This window comes from Hypanus sabinus, unplaced genomic scaffold, assembly GCF_030144855.1.
Source record: "Hypanus sabinus isolate sHypSab1 unplaced genomic scaffold, sHypSab1.hap1 scaffold_1433, whole genome shotgun sequence".
NCBI lineage: Eukaryota > Metazoa > Chordata > Chondrichthyes > Myliobatiformes > Dasyatidae > Hypanus > Hypanus sabinus.
In genome coordinates, this window is record NW_026779506.1 from 31,612 (window position 1) to 47,984 (window position 16,373).

At 45.7% G+C, this 16,373-nt stretch overlaps 1 protein-coding gene across 2 annotated transcripts; it reads left to right on the forward strand.

Annotated features, from left to right (window-relative positions):
• The first annotated feature begins 777 nt into the window (after positions 1-777).
• On the forward strand, positions 778-14,948 carry LOC132386963 (zinc finger protein 226-like). Of its 2 annotated transcripts, XM_059959321.1 has the most exons (4): positions 825-890; positions 1,040-1,153; positions 1,856-2,023; positions 7,901-14,948. In XM_059959321.1, the coding sequence occupies exon 4, from the start codon at positions 8,303-8,305 to the stop codon at positions 9,863-9,865; it is 1,563 nt and encodes a 520-aa protein (XP_059815304.1). In that variant the 5' UTR covers positions 825-890; positions 1,040-1,153; positions 1,856-2,023; positions 7,901-8,302; the 3' UTR covers positions 9,866-14,948. The 2 variants fall into 2 exon arrangements, with proteins under 2 accessions (XP_059815305.1, XP_059815304.1); XM_059959322.1 differs by lacking the exon at positions 1,040-1,153 and having other exon boundaries at positions 778-890.
• Positions 14,949-16,373: the final 1,425 nt, after the last annotated feature.

Below are 16,373 nucleotides of genomic sequence, written 5' to 3' on the forward strand. Positions count from 1 at the left end.
TAACTTTCGTTAACTTACTATGTTATAAGTAGAGACCAATAAAGAGAGTGCTTTTAACATCAAAAACAGACTCCAGTGTGAACTCTATTGCTGCTGGTTCGTTTCTAAAACGTTACAGTTCGTAACACAGTTTTATAAAATTAGTTAGACCACATCTGGAGTGTTTCATACAGTTCTGGTCGCCCCCATTCTCGGAAGGATGTCGGGGCTTTGGAGAGGGCGGGGAAGAGGTTTAGCAGGATCTTGCCTGGATGAGAGAGCGAGAGCTATAACGAGAGGTTGGACGAACACAAAGTACACTGCTGATGCTGTGGTCAAATCAACACGTACATCCACGCTGGACGAACTCAGGAGAGACGAAGGGTCTCGGCCCGATACGTTGTCTGCTCGTTTCGACGGATGCTGCCCGACCTGGTTGGACAAACTTGTGTTGTTTTCTCCAGAGCGGCGCAGGCTGGGGTGAGACTGGATGGACGTTTATAAGATTACGAGAGGAATAGATAGAGTGGACAGACGATATATTTTTCCTGGGGGTTGAAATGTCTAACACATTTAAGGTGAGAGTAGATGTGAGCGGCAAGTTTACTTCTTTCCACAGAGTAGTGGGTAACTGGATCTCTGTCTGGGGTGGGAGACCAAAACCGGTCACGTGATGCAGTTCTCTCCCCCCCCCCACCCCATTAAACCGCAGGAGGGCAACATCGCGCAGCCGTTTCTGAGGCCCCGCCCTACTGATGACGTACCACACCGCGCATGCTCACTGTCTCCGGGTGTTTTCCTTAACGCTCGGTGCTGAAGTCTGCCGGATCCAGAAGGCTTCTCATCTCGTATATCGCGGAGCCGGGGATCTGGATTACTGTGTCCGGGCTGAAGATATAACTTTCCTATTGGTGAGTATTGAGACCGATCCCGAGCAGGGAGGTCCGATGTTGGCCGTGAGCCCCGAACTTGCGGCCAGTTACTCATTTATTTTCCAGTTATCTGGGCTCGTCAAAAATATGTCGACTTCACTTAATCTGCTTTGAACGATTCAAACCAGGAGCCCAGGCTGTCTATTTCCGCAGAATTGAAATGGGAGACCAACCAACAGGTCACGTGAGGCTGCGTGCCGCAGATCCGCCCCGCCCTCCGCTTTGTGACGGAGGATCACGTGGTGTGTTGATAACAAGGTTGACATGAATAATATCAGGAACGATCGGCTTCATGTATGAGGAGCATTTGATGTCTCCGGACCTGTGCTCGATGGAGTTCAGAGGGACGGTGGGGGGTTGTGAGGGCGATGTATGATTAAGTAAACATTCCGAATGCTAAAAAGCCTGGATACAGTGTACATGGAGAGGATGTTTCCATTAGACGGAGAGTCTGTAATCTGACAGCACCGTCTCAGAATAAAAATGCCTCCTGTTAAAATTCAGCTGAGAAAAATCTTTTGGCCAAAAGGTGTCTGAAGTGTGGAATTTGTTGCCGCAGAGTTTGGTAGAGGCTACCGTTTGGGTATATTTATGAGGGAGATTAATACATTAAAGATTGTTAAGTAGCTACAGGGTTACAGGAGGAAGGCAAGAATATGGTGTTGAAATAAAAATCAACCATAGTTGAATGATGGGGCAGATCAGAAGGATTGAATCATCTGAATCTGCTCCTTCTGCCTGACCATGACTGAATGATGGCTCCTTCTGATTCCATATCGTTTTGTGACGTGTGTGGGACAATAAAAGATTGCTCACTGAGATCATTACTGTATATTTGCCTTCAATATTTAAATTTCAGTGAGTTTTGTTCTTAATAACATGAATCTGAAATTTTTGGTTCTCTTTTTTGTTGTTAATATGCTTCATTATCTTTCAATTTAAAGTTAGACCTGCAGTGAGAGATTTATTGGAAGAAAAACCCCAACTGGAGGAAAACCACGACTGATGACGAGGGAGCAGCAACAAGTGAACCAACCCGAGGACTGAGAGCATCAATCAGAGAGAACCCAACTGACTCGGACATTCCAGTGATTCAGTCAGGAGAAATTTTGGTGAGTCTTACTTCCTGTTCTTTAGACATTTCATACCTGTACAGTGGAAGGTAGCAAATAGCTGGAGTGAGGCTGAACATGTCCAGAAGTACCAGTTATGCCTCCGTCAGACCCAGTTGCAATCACTCCAGGTCTGGTAATGTGCATCCAGCAACCCTTTGAAACCACTCCCATTATGTGGAAGTCGAATCTGGATAAAGTCACTGAGAGACTGTATAAGTACAAACTCTTTATTCCAAGCATCGGGCTTACTCAGTTAGTCGCTCAAACAGGAACAGTTGATGACTGTTCCCGCCCAATCCACTAACTGACTAACAATTCCCCTTACACCACTGATATATCCGTCCAGATACCCTCCACACAAGACATGTTGGAGCCAAAGTTATTTACTACATGACAAGCTGGAGCCCCTAAAGACAGATTACAAAACAGTCATAATGGCTTACACACACAGAACAGACTGAAGCTGTCCTATCTCTAGATGTGAATGTGCAAGGAGATAAGCATCCTGAAACCCTAGCTAGCTACCCTCAAGAAGAAATATGGCTCAGCATGGCTTAGCACATCTGTTGATTATCAGCAGTTTCTTTCAGAAAAACAGGCTGCTATTTTTTAACAAAGTGTTAACCCTTTTATGCATTTTATCATTCCCTCCTTTTGATCATTACATGATCAACAAAGCAGTAATTTTTTGCAGGGAAAGCAAATGAGTACAACATTGACTTATCAGTGGGAAAAAAAAACAGTGTACAACAGTATTTATAACAATGATATGGACAACTATTAGGTCATAATGCAATATCCTGTTACATTATTACTGAACATACCTTCAAAGACCACCACTTCGATCCTTCAGTGAACCGATATAAATCATGCCCTGCTTTCTATCTAGTAGCTATCAATCACCTTGGCAGTGTGCTTGGAGAGGGATGTAATGTTAGTAGATTCATCAGGGATATAGGTGCAGCATTCTGTATCAATAATAGCACAGGTGCCCCCTTTCTCAGCTGGGATAAAGTCTACAATTTTGTAGGACTGTTTGCCAGATTGCAATCATTTCAGTAGATATTTCTGTTACTTGGGACTGTGTTTCTGTCAGGGCCCCTGCAGTGTTGTGGCCAGCTCCTCAAGTGCTGTAGGTAAATTGATTGTCTCTCGTGAATTCCTGGCTACACCTTAGGCGAGAAAAGCGATCATCCAAAAGCACTCAATCTGTTATTCCTCTCTGCTGCTGGGCACCTGCAACTAAGACCAGGATTCATGTTTCCCAGTGTAGGAAATTCCATTTGATGGGAACTTGAGATACCATCCCTCAAAACACTGACAGCCACTGTCATCTCTGACTGGACCGCAGTTCCTCACTTCACTTCCCCGGGTGTTATTTGAGAAATCCCAGGCTTAGAGTTCCTCACTCTGGTTGAGCGGAATTACTGACATTGGAACCATAGTTTTACCATGCTGTGAAATTGCAGCACAAACGCAGCAGGCCCCTAGTTCTGCCTGTATGGCATAGGTGTGACAGAGAGACAGAAAGGTGTTAACATGGGGGCCCACGGATATCGTTTGAGCAATAAGGCAAAACACAAAGACCACTATCAACGAATACATTTTCCTTCAGTCTGAGAGAGCCCTTCTACTCAGTTCCTTCTGTAACACATTTTCAGTCTGTTCAATGTGTCCATCGAGATTGCCCCTTCGGTTTCACAGCCGTGGGAGTGGTCAGTAGCACCTGATATGGTCCTGTCCACTGAGGTCAGAGTTTTCCTCAATCACAGTTCTTGATTAGGACAAAATTCCCAAGTTCTATGGTGGGATAGTCACTCCTCTCTGTGGGGTAGTTCACTTCCTTGTAAGCCTGTCATACCTGTGAATGTAATTCTTGGAAAATTTTGGTTAGTTGGCATACATATTTCCCAATCTCTTCCCTTCAGATATGCATATCCAATTTTGCTGGTAGACTTTCTGGGAGCAATGGTACACAAGGCCTTAGTTCCCAGGGTGTCTTCATGGGCCATCTGGAAATGATTTCAGCTGGTGATCAACCCTGTTTTCCCCTGTGGGGTAACCCTCATGTGGAATCAGGCTAATGGTAGGACCTTCAACCAAGTGAGTCCAGTCTCCGCTGTTAGTCTGGCCAGTTTACTCTTCAGAGTGCCATTGGCTCTTTCCACTCTGCCAGCGGCCCGTGGGTGGTGTACACCGTGGAATTGTTGCTTGATATCTAGTTCGTTTGGTACCCCTTCATATACTTTCACCACAAATTGTGGGCCATTGTGAGAGCTCAGCATCTCTGGCAGGCCATACTTGGGAATTATTTCCCATAATAATAACTTCACAACAGACATAGTAGTATTATTGGTAGTTGGAATAGCTTCAATGCATCTACTAAACACATCTATAATATCTAAGCAGTATCTATAGCAATGTACTCTAGGCAATTCAATAAAATCAACTTGTAGACACCTGGCAAGGGACTCGTACCCAGTGTGCAGGGTACAGGTTACCAACCATTCCCCCCTTTCCCGGGTGTGTCAAATCATGTATATGATCGACCAATATTGGTAAAAACTGTGTAGGAACACAAACCTGTCCCGCTGAAGTAATCCAAATAGCTAGGTTGGGTTCTTTCTAGCACCCCATCTGGGACCACAATTTGCGCTGCTGCTCAGAGATGTCCCCATGAAAAGTATGTACCTCCCACATGTCTGGCAAACCTGTTCTGCTTATGACACAGAGGGTTGCCTGATGGGAACCCGAGGAGACTACAACTACTAGGATTGTGCCACACTTTTCGCTGTCTCATCCGCTAAAGCATTGCATTTAGTGACTCAGTCAACATGTGGGTGTGGGCCGCTCATTAAATAACAGCCAAAGCTCGAGGTAGCTGTAGAGCGGTGAGTAAGTTGTTTACAAAGGTGACATTACTAATGGGGTGGCCAGAGGAAGACAGGAATCCCCATGTTCCCAGAGAGCCCCGTAGTCATGTACAATTCCAAATGCATAACGGGAGTCTGTGTAAACGTTCCCACTTTAGTCTGTTGCTGGGATACAGGCACGAGTCAGAGCAAACAGTTCAGCCTTCTGGGCAGAGACAGCTGCTTCAAAAGAGGCCTTCTCAATTACTTCACTGTCCGTCACTATTGTATAGTCAGAATATCGTTTTCCTGCTGGATCCACAAAAGAGCTTCCATCCTCAAGGAACGTTACCTTAGGCTAGAGGGGGTTTTGAGGAAGGGATGGGAGAGTCTGTCCTTCTTTCACGGTGATCCAGACAGGGGGCAGTTGGTGCAGTCAAATTCATTGCCTGAAATTGAGCAGAGATTGTGTGCAATGTCTTGGGTTCAGTCAATTTTAAAAGAGAGTCTTACCAGATGTCCCGTCTTCACCTCAATGTCCTTCCAGTATCGGAGTTGGCCCACGGCCAAGTCTTGCCAGTCTCCCTTGCTGCTGGAGGCTTGTTTCCTCAGGGTGAAGGCAAGGAACTCTGGGCTCTTTGACTTGAACCCAGGGCAAACCCTAACGATGGTACGGGGAGCCACCAGTCCTGTCTGCCACCAAAGGAAATCCGGAACTTCGGCCAGTAATGTGCTGCCCTCTTTTCCTTAATCCTGTCCAATCACCATGACTGGGAACTTCTCTCGCTCGAGGGGTGCATAATATTGGCTTTCCTCAATGAGCACCCCCTAGTGTCATAGCACAGAATCACATGAGGGTCGGCCGCTGACGGAAGGGGTTCAAACGCGGTGGAGTCCAGATTAAGTGCCCACTACTGGGGATTCGGAAACTGGGGAAGCTGTCGTTTGGTCACTGGTCCCAGGGTGATGCCCTTATCTGTGTCTCCACACCTCCTGTCCTCCACAATCAGCTCCTTTGTTTTTGTGATAATGAGGGAGAGTTTGTTTTCTTGATACCAGTCAGATATTGTTCAGACCTCAGACAGAGTCAGCAATCAAATGGTTGAGCATGGTGCGATGAATGTGCTGAGCTGTGTATAGCACAATGCAAGAAGCATTGTAGGAAAGCCAGATGAGCTCAGGACAGGGAATTATGATATTGTGGCCATTATAGGGGCTTGGTTGCACCCAACAGTCTGAGGGATTTAGAGGAACAAATTTGCAGAGCGGTCACAGACCATGCCAAGAAACAAAGGTTGAGATTGTAAGCGATTTTAACTTTCCATATATTGACTGGGACTCCCATACTGTAAAAGGACTAGATGGGGTAAAGTTTGTCAAATGTGCCCTTAATTGGTACGTAAAATTCCCGATGTAGAAGTGTGCAATAAGCTGTTAGGCAATGACCAGGGCTGGTGACAGAAATTAGTGTTCATAATGCCATGAAATTCAAAATAAAGATGAAAAAAGAGAGGTCTGGACCATGGGTTGAGATTCTAAATTGGAGAGAGGTCAATTTTGATGGTATCAGAAAGGATCTGACAAGTGTGGATTGGGACATGCTGTTTTCTGACAAAGGAGTACTTTGTAAGTGGGAGGCCTTCAGAAGTGAAATTTTGAGGGTGTAGAGACTTTATGTGCCTAACAATGTAACAGTTGAAACGTAACTGGTGCAGGGAATCTTGGCTTTCTGGCTATATTGAAGCCCCGGATATTTCGTTCCTTTAAATGCCTCAGACTTTTGGGTGCTACCAAGACTCATTAATCATCATCCATGCCCTGAGCTCATCTGAACATTTTCATTGTCTTCTGTTGGTTTCTCGCTTCCCAATAGCTTTTGCTCTTTTGTTTGCCCTCTCTTTGGCTTTTATGTTGGCTTTAGCTTCTCAATTCAACTATGGTTATGTACTCCTGGTTTCCAATGTTTTCACTTCCTTGGGATATGTCGATCACTCAGCTCCTGAATTGCTCCCAGAAATTCCAGCCATTGCTGCTCCGTTGTCACTCCAACCTTTTCCCTTCCAAACAAGTTTGTCCAGCTTCTCTGTCATAGAATAATGGAGACGTTCAAAATAGAAACAGGCCATTTGGCCCATCTAGTCAATGCCAAAAAAACATTTAAGCTGTCTATTGCAACTAACTGCACCGAGACCATCGCCCTCCATACACCTACCATCCAGGCTTCCATCAAAACCTCTTTGAAATGGCGAAACCGAGCTCGTATTCACCACTTGTGCTGACATGTCATTGCACACTCTCACGACCATTTCAGTAAAGAGCTTTTCCATATGTTCCCATTAAGTTTTCACCTTCCCCACTTACCCATGACCTCTGGTTGCCATCCCACCCAACCTCAGTGGAAAAAGCTGCTTGCATTTACCCTATCTACACCCTCATAATCTTGTATACTTCTGACAATTTCCCAAAGCTATGTACAATGTCCTTGTTTATGTTTAGAGCCTTTTTTTACGTGTATAGGATGATGAGGGGCATTGATCATGTGGATAGGCAGAGGTTTATTCCCAGGGCTGAAATGGCTAACACGAAGGGGCATAGTTTTATGGTGCTTAGAAATAGATACCGAGAGGATGTCAGGGGTAAGATTTTTACCCAGAGAGTGGTGAGTGCGTGGAATGCACTGCAGGCTATTTGTGTGAGAGTATTTCAGTTACAGTGGGGCCAGGAGCCCGTGCTGCTCAGTGGGAAGAGGGAGCAATACCAATGGCGAGAGTCAAACTGAGCCAGGTCACAGATTGGAGATGGGAGAGATGCCCCATTCTTAAAGAGACAGGAAGAGCATCAGAGAGTTCGATGGTCATTCCAGGTACCAGCACTGTGCCCAGTTAGAAGATGATTTCTCTCTCCAACTTGGGTTGAACTTCACTGTAAGAGTGTGTTGCCAGATCACACCGTGACAACTCAAGTGAACTCATATGAAAAGTTGCCCCACACACATTGATGGATTTTGTAAATCTTTTTACAGGCTAAAAACAAGGAATTTATCTACGGGAATTTCGAACACAACATGCCAATTTTGCTGTCTCTGTCCAGATATTTAAGAAGTGGAGCAAGGGATTCACTCGATCATCCTTCCTGCTCAGGCTGTGGGGAGGGATTCACTTGGTCATCTGACCGACTGGCAAAGCGGAAATTTTACACGGGGAGAGGCCGTTCATTTGCTCAGACTGTGAGAATGGATTCAGTGGGTCTTCTCAACTGAATGTACATCAGCAAATTCACACTGGACAAGGCCATTCACCTGTTCTGTGAGTGAGAAGGGATTCAGTCGTCTTCCCACCTGTGGACACACCAGTCAGTTCACACTGGGCAGAGGCTGGTCATCTGCTGAATTTGTGGGGAAGGATTCACTCGGTCATCTGACTTCATGGCTCACCAGCGAGTTCACACTGAGGGGAGGCCGTTCACCTGCTCGGAATGTGGGAAGGGATTCACCTACTCATCCCAACTGAAGATACATCAGCGAATTCACACTGGAGAGAGGCCATTCACCTGCTCAGACTGTGGGAAGGGATTCACACAATTAGCTGGCCTACAAGCACACCAGTCTGTTCACACTGGGGAGAGGCCGTTCACCTGCTCAGACTGTGGGAAGGGATTCACTTCGTCATCTCAACTGAAGGTACATCAGCGAGTTCACACTGGGGAGAGGCCGTTCAACTGCTCAGACTGTGGAAAGGGATTCACACAGTTAGCTAACCTACAAGCACACCAGTCAGTTCACACTGGGGAGAGGCCGTTCTCTTGCTCAGACTGTGGGAAGGGATTCAATTCATCATCTAAACTGAAAGTACATCAGCGAGTTCACACTGGGGAGAGGCCATTCACCTGCTCAGACTGTGGGAAGGGATTCACACAGTTAGCTAACCTACAAGCACACCAGTCAGTTCACACTGGAGAGTGGCCGTTCAACTGCTTAGAATGTGGGAAGGGGTTCATTCGGTCATCTCAACTGAAGGTACATCTGTCAGTTCACTCTGGAGAAAGGCCATTCACCTGCTCAAACTGTGGGAAGGGATTCACTTTGTCATCTCAACTGAAGGTACATCAGCGTGTTCACACTGGGGAGAGGCCGTTCACCTGCTCAGACTGTGGGAAGGGATTCACACAGTTATCTGGCCTGCAAGCACACCAGTCAGTTCACACTGGCGAGAGGCCGTTCAACTGCTCAGACTGTGGTAAGGGATTCACACAGTTATCTAGCCTGCAAGCACACCATTCAGTTCACACTGGTGAGAGGCCATTCACCTGCTCAGTCTGTGGGAAGGGATTCACTCTATCATCTTGCCTACTGACACACCAGTCAGTTCACACTGGAGAGTGGCCATTCACCTGCTCAGACTGTGGGAAGGGATTCACTCGGTCATCTCAACTGAAGGTACATCAGCGAGTTCACACTGGGGAGAGGCCATTCACCTGCTTGGACTGTGGGAAGGGATTCACTTCGTCATCTCAACTGAAAGTACATCAGCGAGTTCACACTGGGGAGAGGCCGTTCACTTGCTCAGACTGTGGGAAGGGATTCATTCAGTTAGCTACTCTACAAGCACACCATTTAGTTCACACTGGGGAGAGGCCATTCAACTGCTCAGACTGTGGGAAGGGATTCACTCGGTCATCTCAATTGAAGGTACATCAGCGAGTACACACTGGGGAGAGGCCATTCACCTGCTCAGACTGTGGGAAGGGATTCACACAGTTAGCTGGCCTACAAGCACACCAGTCAGTTCACACTGGGGAGAGGCCGTTCACCTGCATATTCTGTGGGAAGGGATTCACTCAATCATCTCAATTGAAGGTACATGAGCGAATTCACACAGGTGAGAGGCCATTCACCTGCTCAGACTGTGGGAAGGGATTCACTCGGTCATCTCGCCTACTGACACACCAGTCAGTTCACACTGGAGAGAGACCGTTAACCTCCTGTTAATGTGGGAATGTATTCACTCAGTCATCTAACCTTATGTAACTCTCACTCCGGCTAGCAGCTTAATATAGGGGGTGATAGCCCCCTAGCTCGGCCAAATGTGTGTGGATGCTGCGCCGCGTCCCCTGTTACATATCAATACCCCAAAATAACAAACAGTACACAAGATGTGATTCATAATTCTTACTTTGACTAAAGGGTTAGTAAAGTAAAAAAAAAGGGCCCACTCTCCCCATTTGTGGCTTCTCATCTCTCCACAACAAAAGCCCATGAAATTCTCTCATTCAGACTCACAAGAAAGAACATTTCTGTCATTGGATAGCCCAGCACTACAAAACCCTGTTATCTCTAGTTGTATCCTAAACATTGCTGCTGCAGAGAAACCACTACCTCAGCAGTGAAACATTACAGAGAGGTCATTACATTAGCAGTGAAACCTTACAGTGTGTTACACTTACAACACACTACCGGATTCACACAGGGGAGAAAGTTTCAATAAGCTTCATGCTGGATATTTGTCCATCACCATTGCTGAATGCTATTTTGAGAGTGATTGTAAGTGTTGAACTCTGCAATTATTGCTGCTGCTCACCACACCCAGTTCTGCACCCTGGTCACTGGGCCTGGGAGGAGTTTCTTCTGCTGCATATTCACCTTTAATGGGACTAGATCTGTGACAAATGAATCAGTTCTATCTTAAGCACTGTCTCTGTTACTTAGTGAATTTATAACACACCTAGTGTACAGTAGAGAGTCAACTCAGGCTGGCTGAACCCTGCCAGTGATTCTGTTCCACAACAGATCTTTCAAATCCTCCCCTGTTGTTCACCTCTCACTCTCCCTGGGATGAGGTCCAAATAGTCATCACTCTGTGGGTGAATATGTTTCCCTTGAATTTCTTGCAGACTGAAGAAGTCGAGCTGACTGCAGTTCTGTCTGAGATGTTCTTTGCCCCTCTAATCTCTGGGCTGAGGAAGAATGACATTGGGAGTTAACCTCCTTAATCACGACTCATGTCCACATTATGGGTCACTTTCCCCACTTCTAAAATGTTGTTAGCGAACACCACTGTCCTCTAAAGACTGAAAGCAGAGTGGGAAGTCATCAATTGGATTTTCAATGAAGCTGGGTCAGAAACCAGAGGGAGGTCTGCACAGAGCAGAATTTGGGGCCCTGGACGATGTTCGGGGTGAGAACGTATGATGAGGAGAGGGGATTCAGCAACAGGGCATGTCAACGAATGACATTTGGAAGCAGATTGACAGAGAAAGTAATTAGGTTATCTGACTGATGACACAAACACTACCTGTGGTGAGGTGTTCCACTGGCTGAGGAACATGTGTGTTAGGAATGGTTTTATCTATTGGGGGAGTTGTTCCTGCTTGTTTATCCTGTAATATTATAACCAGATGGATTGACCTATCTGAAATAATGTATTGATGATCATATAATTTGCAAGATTTTGGCTCTAAAACTGGATCAGGCTTGAATTTATGGTGTTTTCATGAGGTGATGGAGGGCATTCATGAGTTTGTATTTTAAAGCAAGATTTTGGTGAAAGATATTTGCCACTTGATTGTACCTGCGTAAGTAATCAGATTGAGTTAAACTGCTGCAGGATCCTAGAATGTGTTGGACTGTGTCTGGTTTCTCTTGGCCTTTTCTGCACTTACTGCTTCGTTTGTTTGTATTTCATGAAGTTTCGATTTGTTTTACTTTTGTTACCCACCTCGTCCTGTATTTCCGCAAGGAACTCCTCTGTTTCTGGGAAGAAGTCTCCAACTCTCAGTCAGGTGCTCGATGCTTCCTTGTCACCATCTCGTCTGCTCAGATCATTGGGATGTCTCCCATGGAGGGTCATACACATTTCACTGGTTAATGTTTTCATCCAGAGTGATGATTTATTTTTCTGAGCCAGCTTGTCATTTAAGTTTTATGGTCTGTATTTCTTATCATAATTGCATATACACACATGGAGTCAGTTCAGTTCCTCCGCCATATCCTTATCTCCATTTACAATTTCTCCAACATCATTTTCTTTCAGTCCTATATCTACCTCACCTGTTTTTTTACTCCTTATATACTTGAAAAAGATTTTAGTATCCTTTTTGATATTATTTGCTATCTTTCTTTCATAGTTCTTCTTTTCTCTATTAATGACCTTACTTTTCTTTCGTAAGTTTTTAAAAAAAACTTCCCAATCCTCTGTCTTCACACTAAGTTTTGCTTCCTTGTATGCCCTCTGCTTTGCTTTTACTTTGGCTTTGACTTCTCTTGTCAGCCACGGTTACATACTTTATCCATTCGAAAACTTAGTTTTCTTTGGAATATATCTGTCTTGCACTTTCCTCACTTCTCGCATAAACTCCAGCCACTGCTGCTCTGCCGTCCTCCCTGCTAGTGTCCCTTTCCAGTCAACCTTGGCCAGTTCCTCTCTCATGCTACTGTAATTTCCTTTACTCCACTGAAATACTGACACATCTGATTTTGGCTTCTCTTTCTCAAATTTCACAGTGTACTCAATCATGTTGTCATCACTAAGGGTTCCTTCACTTCCATCTCTCTAATTACCTCTGTTTCATCACACAATACCCAATCCAGTACAGCCGATCCCCTAGTGGGCTCAACAACAAGCTGTTCTAAAAAGCCATCTCATAGACATTCTAGAAATTCTCTCTCTTGAGATCCAGTGCAGAACTGATTTTCCCAATCCACTCTTCCAGTAGCGATCTGATTTTCCCAATGATTTTCCTTGCTTTTGACCCCCTGTCAAAAGTTCTGCTAATGTGAATAGATCAGCGAGTAAAAGACAACCTGATTTCCAAAAGGCATAAAGTTAGAGATGACACATTTCTTTAATATTTAAGCAAGATTACATTTTTATTTCAATCTATTACAGTTTCAAAATAACAAAAAAAGGAAAAGGGCCAGAAGCAAATGTTTGGGCGCCCTACATTTTCAGTAGCACCCCCTTTGGCAAGTATCACAGCTTGCAGACACTTTTTTTAGCCAGCCAAGAGTCTTTCAATTCTTGTTTGGGCAAATTTCTGGGTTCGGACATTAGTAGCAATGTACTAACTGTGGAAATTACAAACCACAATATTATTAGAATCACAGAGCCAAGCAGCAATGAAACAGGCCTATCAGCCCTTCTAGTCAATGCTGACCTGTTTTTGTTGTTACTGCCCATTTCCAGCTACCTGCATCAGAGCCTCCATACACCTCCCACCCACGTCCTCACCCAAATCCCTCTTTAGTGTCTAAATCAAACCCACATCCTCCACTTCCACTGGCAGCTCATTCCACACTCTCACCAACCTTTTCACCAAAGTGAAGAATTCCCCTTCAGATTCCCTGAAAATAATTCACTTTCACACGGAACTTATGTGAAATGTCAGGATGAGAGAGTGGACGGGGCAGAGAGGGAAGACAGTAAAGGGAGGGGTGGTTGAATGTGGAGAGGGAAACAGAGCGGAGTGTTTATACTTAATATTTTTTGAGAAAAATTAATCGTTTTAACTTGCTGCAAACCTACTCTCCATATCCTGTATATTCTTAACCAGATTACTGATCCAGATGACAAGTAGCAATGGTTGATGTTCAAAGTAAATTTTATTATCAGAGTACATAACTTTTATATAGTCAGATACCACATAAAACCATGAGATATCTTTTCCTACAAGAATACTTAGCAAATCTTTAGAATAGTAACATGATCGATGAAAGATCAAGTAGAGCACAGAATTCAACCAACTATGCAAATCCAAATATAATTAAATATCAATGAATAATGAGAGCAATGGGGTGTAACCCTGAGGAACCTCATTGGGCTCGGGCCTCGAGTCCAATAAACAGCCTCCCACCATCACTCTCTGCTTCCTACCATCAAGACAACTGTGCATCCAGTTAACCAGCTCTCCCTGGACCCCGTGTGATCTAACTTTCGACAGCAACTTACCATGCTGAACCGTATGAAAGAACTCACTGATGCCCATATCGGCCACGATCCTGGGACAGAGATGTCACCGATCAGAGGGCATGGATTTAAGCAGAGGATGAAGTGGTTCAGAGGGATCTGAGGAGGAGATTTCTCACTCAGAGGGTAGCTGAAATCTGGAACTCACTGCCCGAGGTGGTGGTGGAGGCAGGTCCCTTCACAACATTTACGAAGAGGATGAGCATTGAAACTGCCGAGATACAGTCGGCTGTGAACCAAGTGCTGATAAATGGGACCAGTGTAGACAGTGAGTGGATGGTTAGAACAGGTATGGCCGACCAAAGGCCTGTTTCCGTGCTGTTTGATCCACCACTCCGGACATGCTCAATTAACGATGGTGGCACCGCAAGGCATTGATTGCAAAACTCCACACCCCTCTCCAACCTAAAATAATCCATACTGAACCCCTTTGTCACCATTGGAAGTATCTGTTTCTGTCAAGGTAGCATTGAGATTGGTCACTTTTGCTGAATAACTGGCAATTGATGAAGTTCCTGTGTCTTCCATTAATGTTGCTGCCTTACAGCAAAACTAACCCTCTCACAGTCTCACAATCAGTGATTAAATCCCGCATCAAACACTGTGCTTTCAACCCTGCACTTGATCCATCTCACTGAGGTTCTGTAGACACAAACCCTGCTCTCTGCATATGTGATCACATCTCCCCTGCTTCTGACATTTCAAATACCCTCGGAATGGTTTTCTGATTCAGTCTGAAGGTTATGGTACATTCAGCTCATCGTCAGACCTGACAAACCATGTCTTCCCACAGCTGGTTCCACCTGTTGGTGTGTCCTCTTTCCTCCACCTCCAGGGAAGCTGCATCTCCACACAAGCTCCTCACTTGAGACGACTGTCTATACCCGTGACATAGGAAATCACATCTCTGTCACTCTATTCCAGCTGCTACCACCATAAAAGCATAAAAGCCAGGACCAACAGGCTCTGGGACAGCTTCTTTCACCAGGCCATCAGACTGATGAACTGACGCTGACTTGAATGTACTCTATATTACATTGTCTGTTTTAATTATTATAAACTCTTATAAATTACTATGATTGCACGTTGCACATTTAGATGGAGACATACTCCTCATGAATGTATGAAATAGAGTCAATTCAATTCAATTCTTGATTCTGTGCCTGACCTGCTCGCCTCTGGGTATCCTCCGTCAACAAGCTTCTTCCTCAGTCACCTTCTGTGAGTTCACACAAACAAAAAATAAATAAATAAAACGATCTATTAGACAGCTCCTGTACCCCTTTACCCCTGAACATGTTCTTCTGTTAAAACTCTGTCCTGAGCCCCTTACTGATTCCCTTTCCCTTTCAGACTCCCGATATGCCAGCATATCAGAATTCACTGTAAGGACATTTATACCTCACAGGAGGATGTAGAAACCCGTGTCACTGACACACCCTCCCCCTTCCCAATCTGCACTCGCAGCCCATGACGGAGACAGCTGTCCTGGACTCTGGGGCTCTGTAACACATAATCTTGTAACTCATAATCTTGTGAACAGCAAGCTTAGACAGTCATTAATATGAAGAGAGAGTTGTTTCCTGAAAGGACACGCGAGCTAAGCTGTCTGATCCAGTTCACCAGATCATCCCTCGTTTACAACTTAGTTTGTCTTGGTACCCTCCTCCCTCTATCACGGAATGTCCAATCATCCCACTTTCTCGCAACAGAACCCAACACGCTTACAACCCCACTCCCACGCTCCACTGATAACCTCTACCCACACACACGGACAGATCCCCTTCACCCCTTGGAGAACCACAAGGAATTGATCCCACAGCCCGGGCTCGGTCGCAAAGTTAAAACCGGGGCTGAGGAGTGCCTGGAGCCCACAGCCACCCGACAGAGCTTGGGCCAGGCCCTTTCTCACTGCTACCGGCCCCCGATTTACACAAACCCGACATCGGCCCCGGCTCACCGCCGCTCGGAGTTGCGAGGCTTAGTGTCGGCAGCGCGCCTGCGCGTCTCCCTCTGCTCAAGACACTGGCCGGTGGTCCCCACAGCGCCACCACTGGCCGGAGCCGGAGGGACAGTGCAGAGAGCTCGGCCGTTCGGCTGTTTCACGGGGACACGCCGAACTCCCCATCAACTCCATCCAGCTGGAATGTAATGACCAACAAATATAATTCCTGTCAGCGATTAGCCGTCTGAGTGATTCGATGACTTTTAGAGGAAGGGGTATCCATGGTCCACATTGTCAGGCTGTCAGTTTACCAGGATACAAAGACGCTGCCTGAGGAACTTAGTGGGTCGGGCAGCATCTGTGGAGGGAAATGGACCGTCAACATTTCGGGCCGAGACCCTCCCTCTGGACTGAGAGTAGACGGGAAATAGTCAGAGAAAAGAGGAGAGGGGTGGGGATGAGGCAAGAGCCGGGGAGTGAGAGATGGATCCAGGTGAGGGGGGAGGTGGGATGGTGGAAATAGTGACAAGGGTGGGAAGTAAGTGGTTGGACCAACACGGTGCTGCAGAAGATGGAAATTAATTCCACAG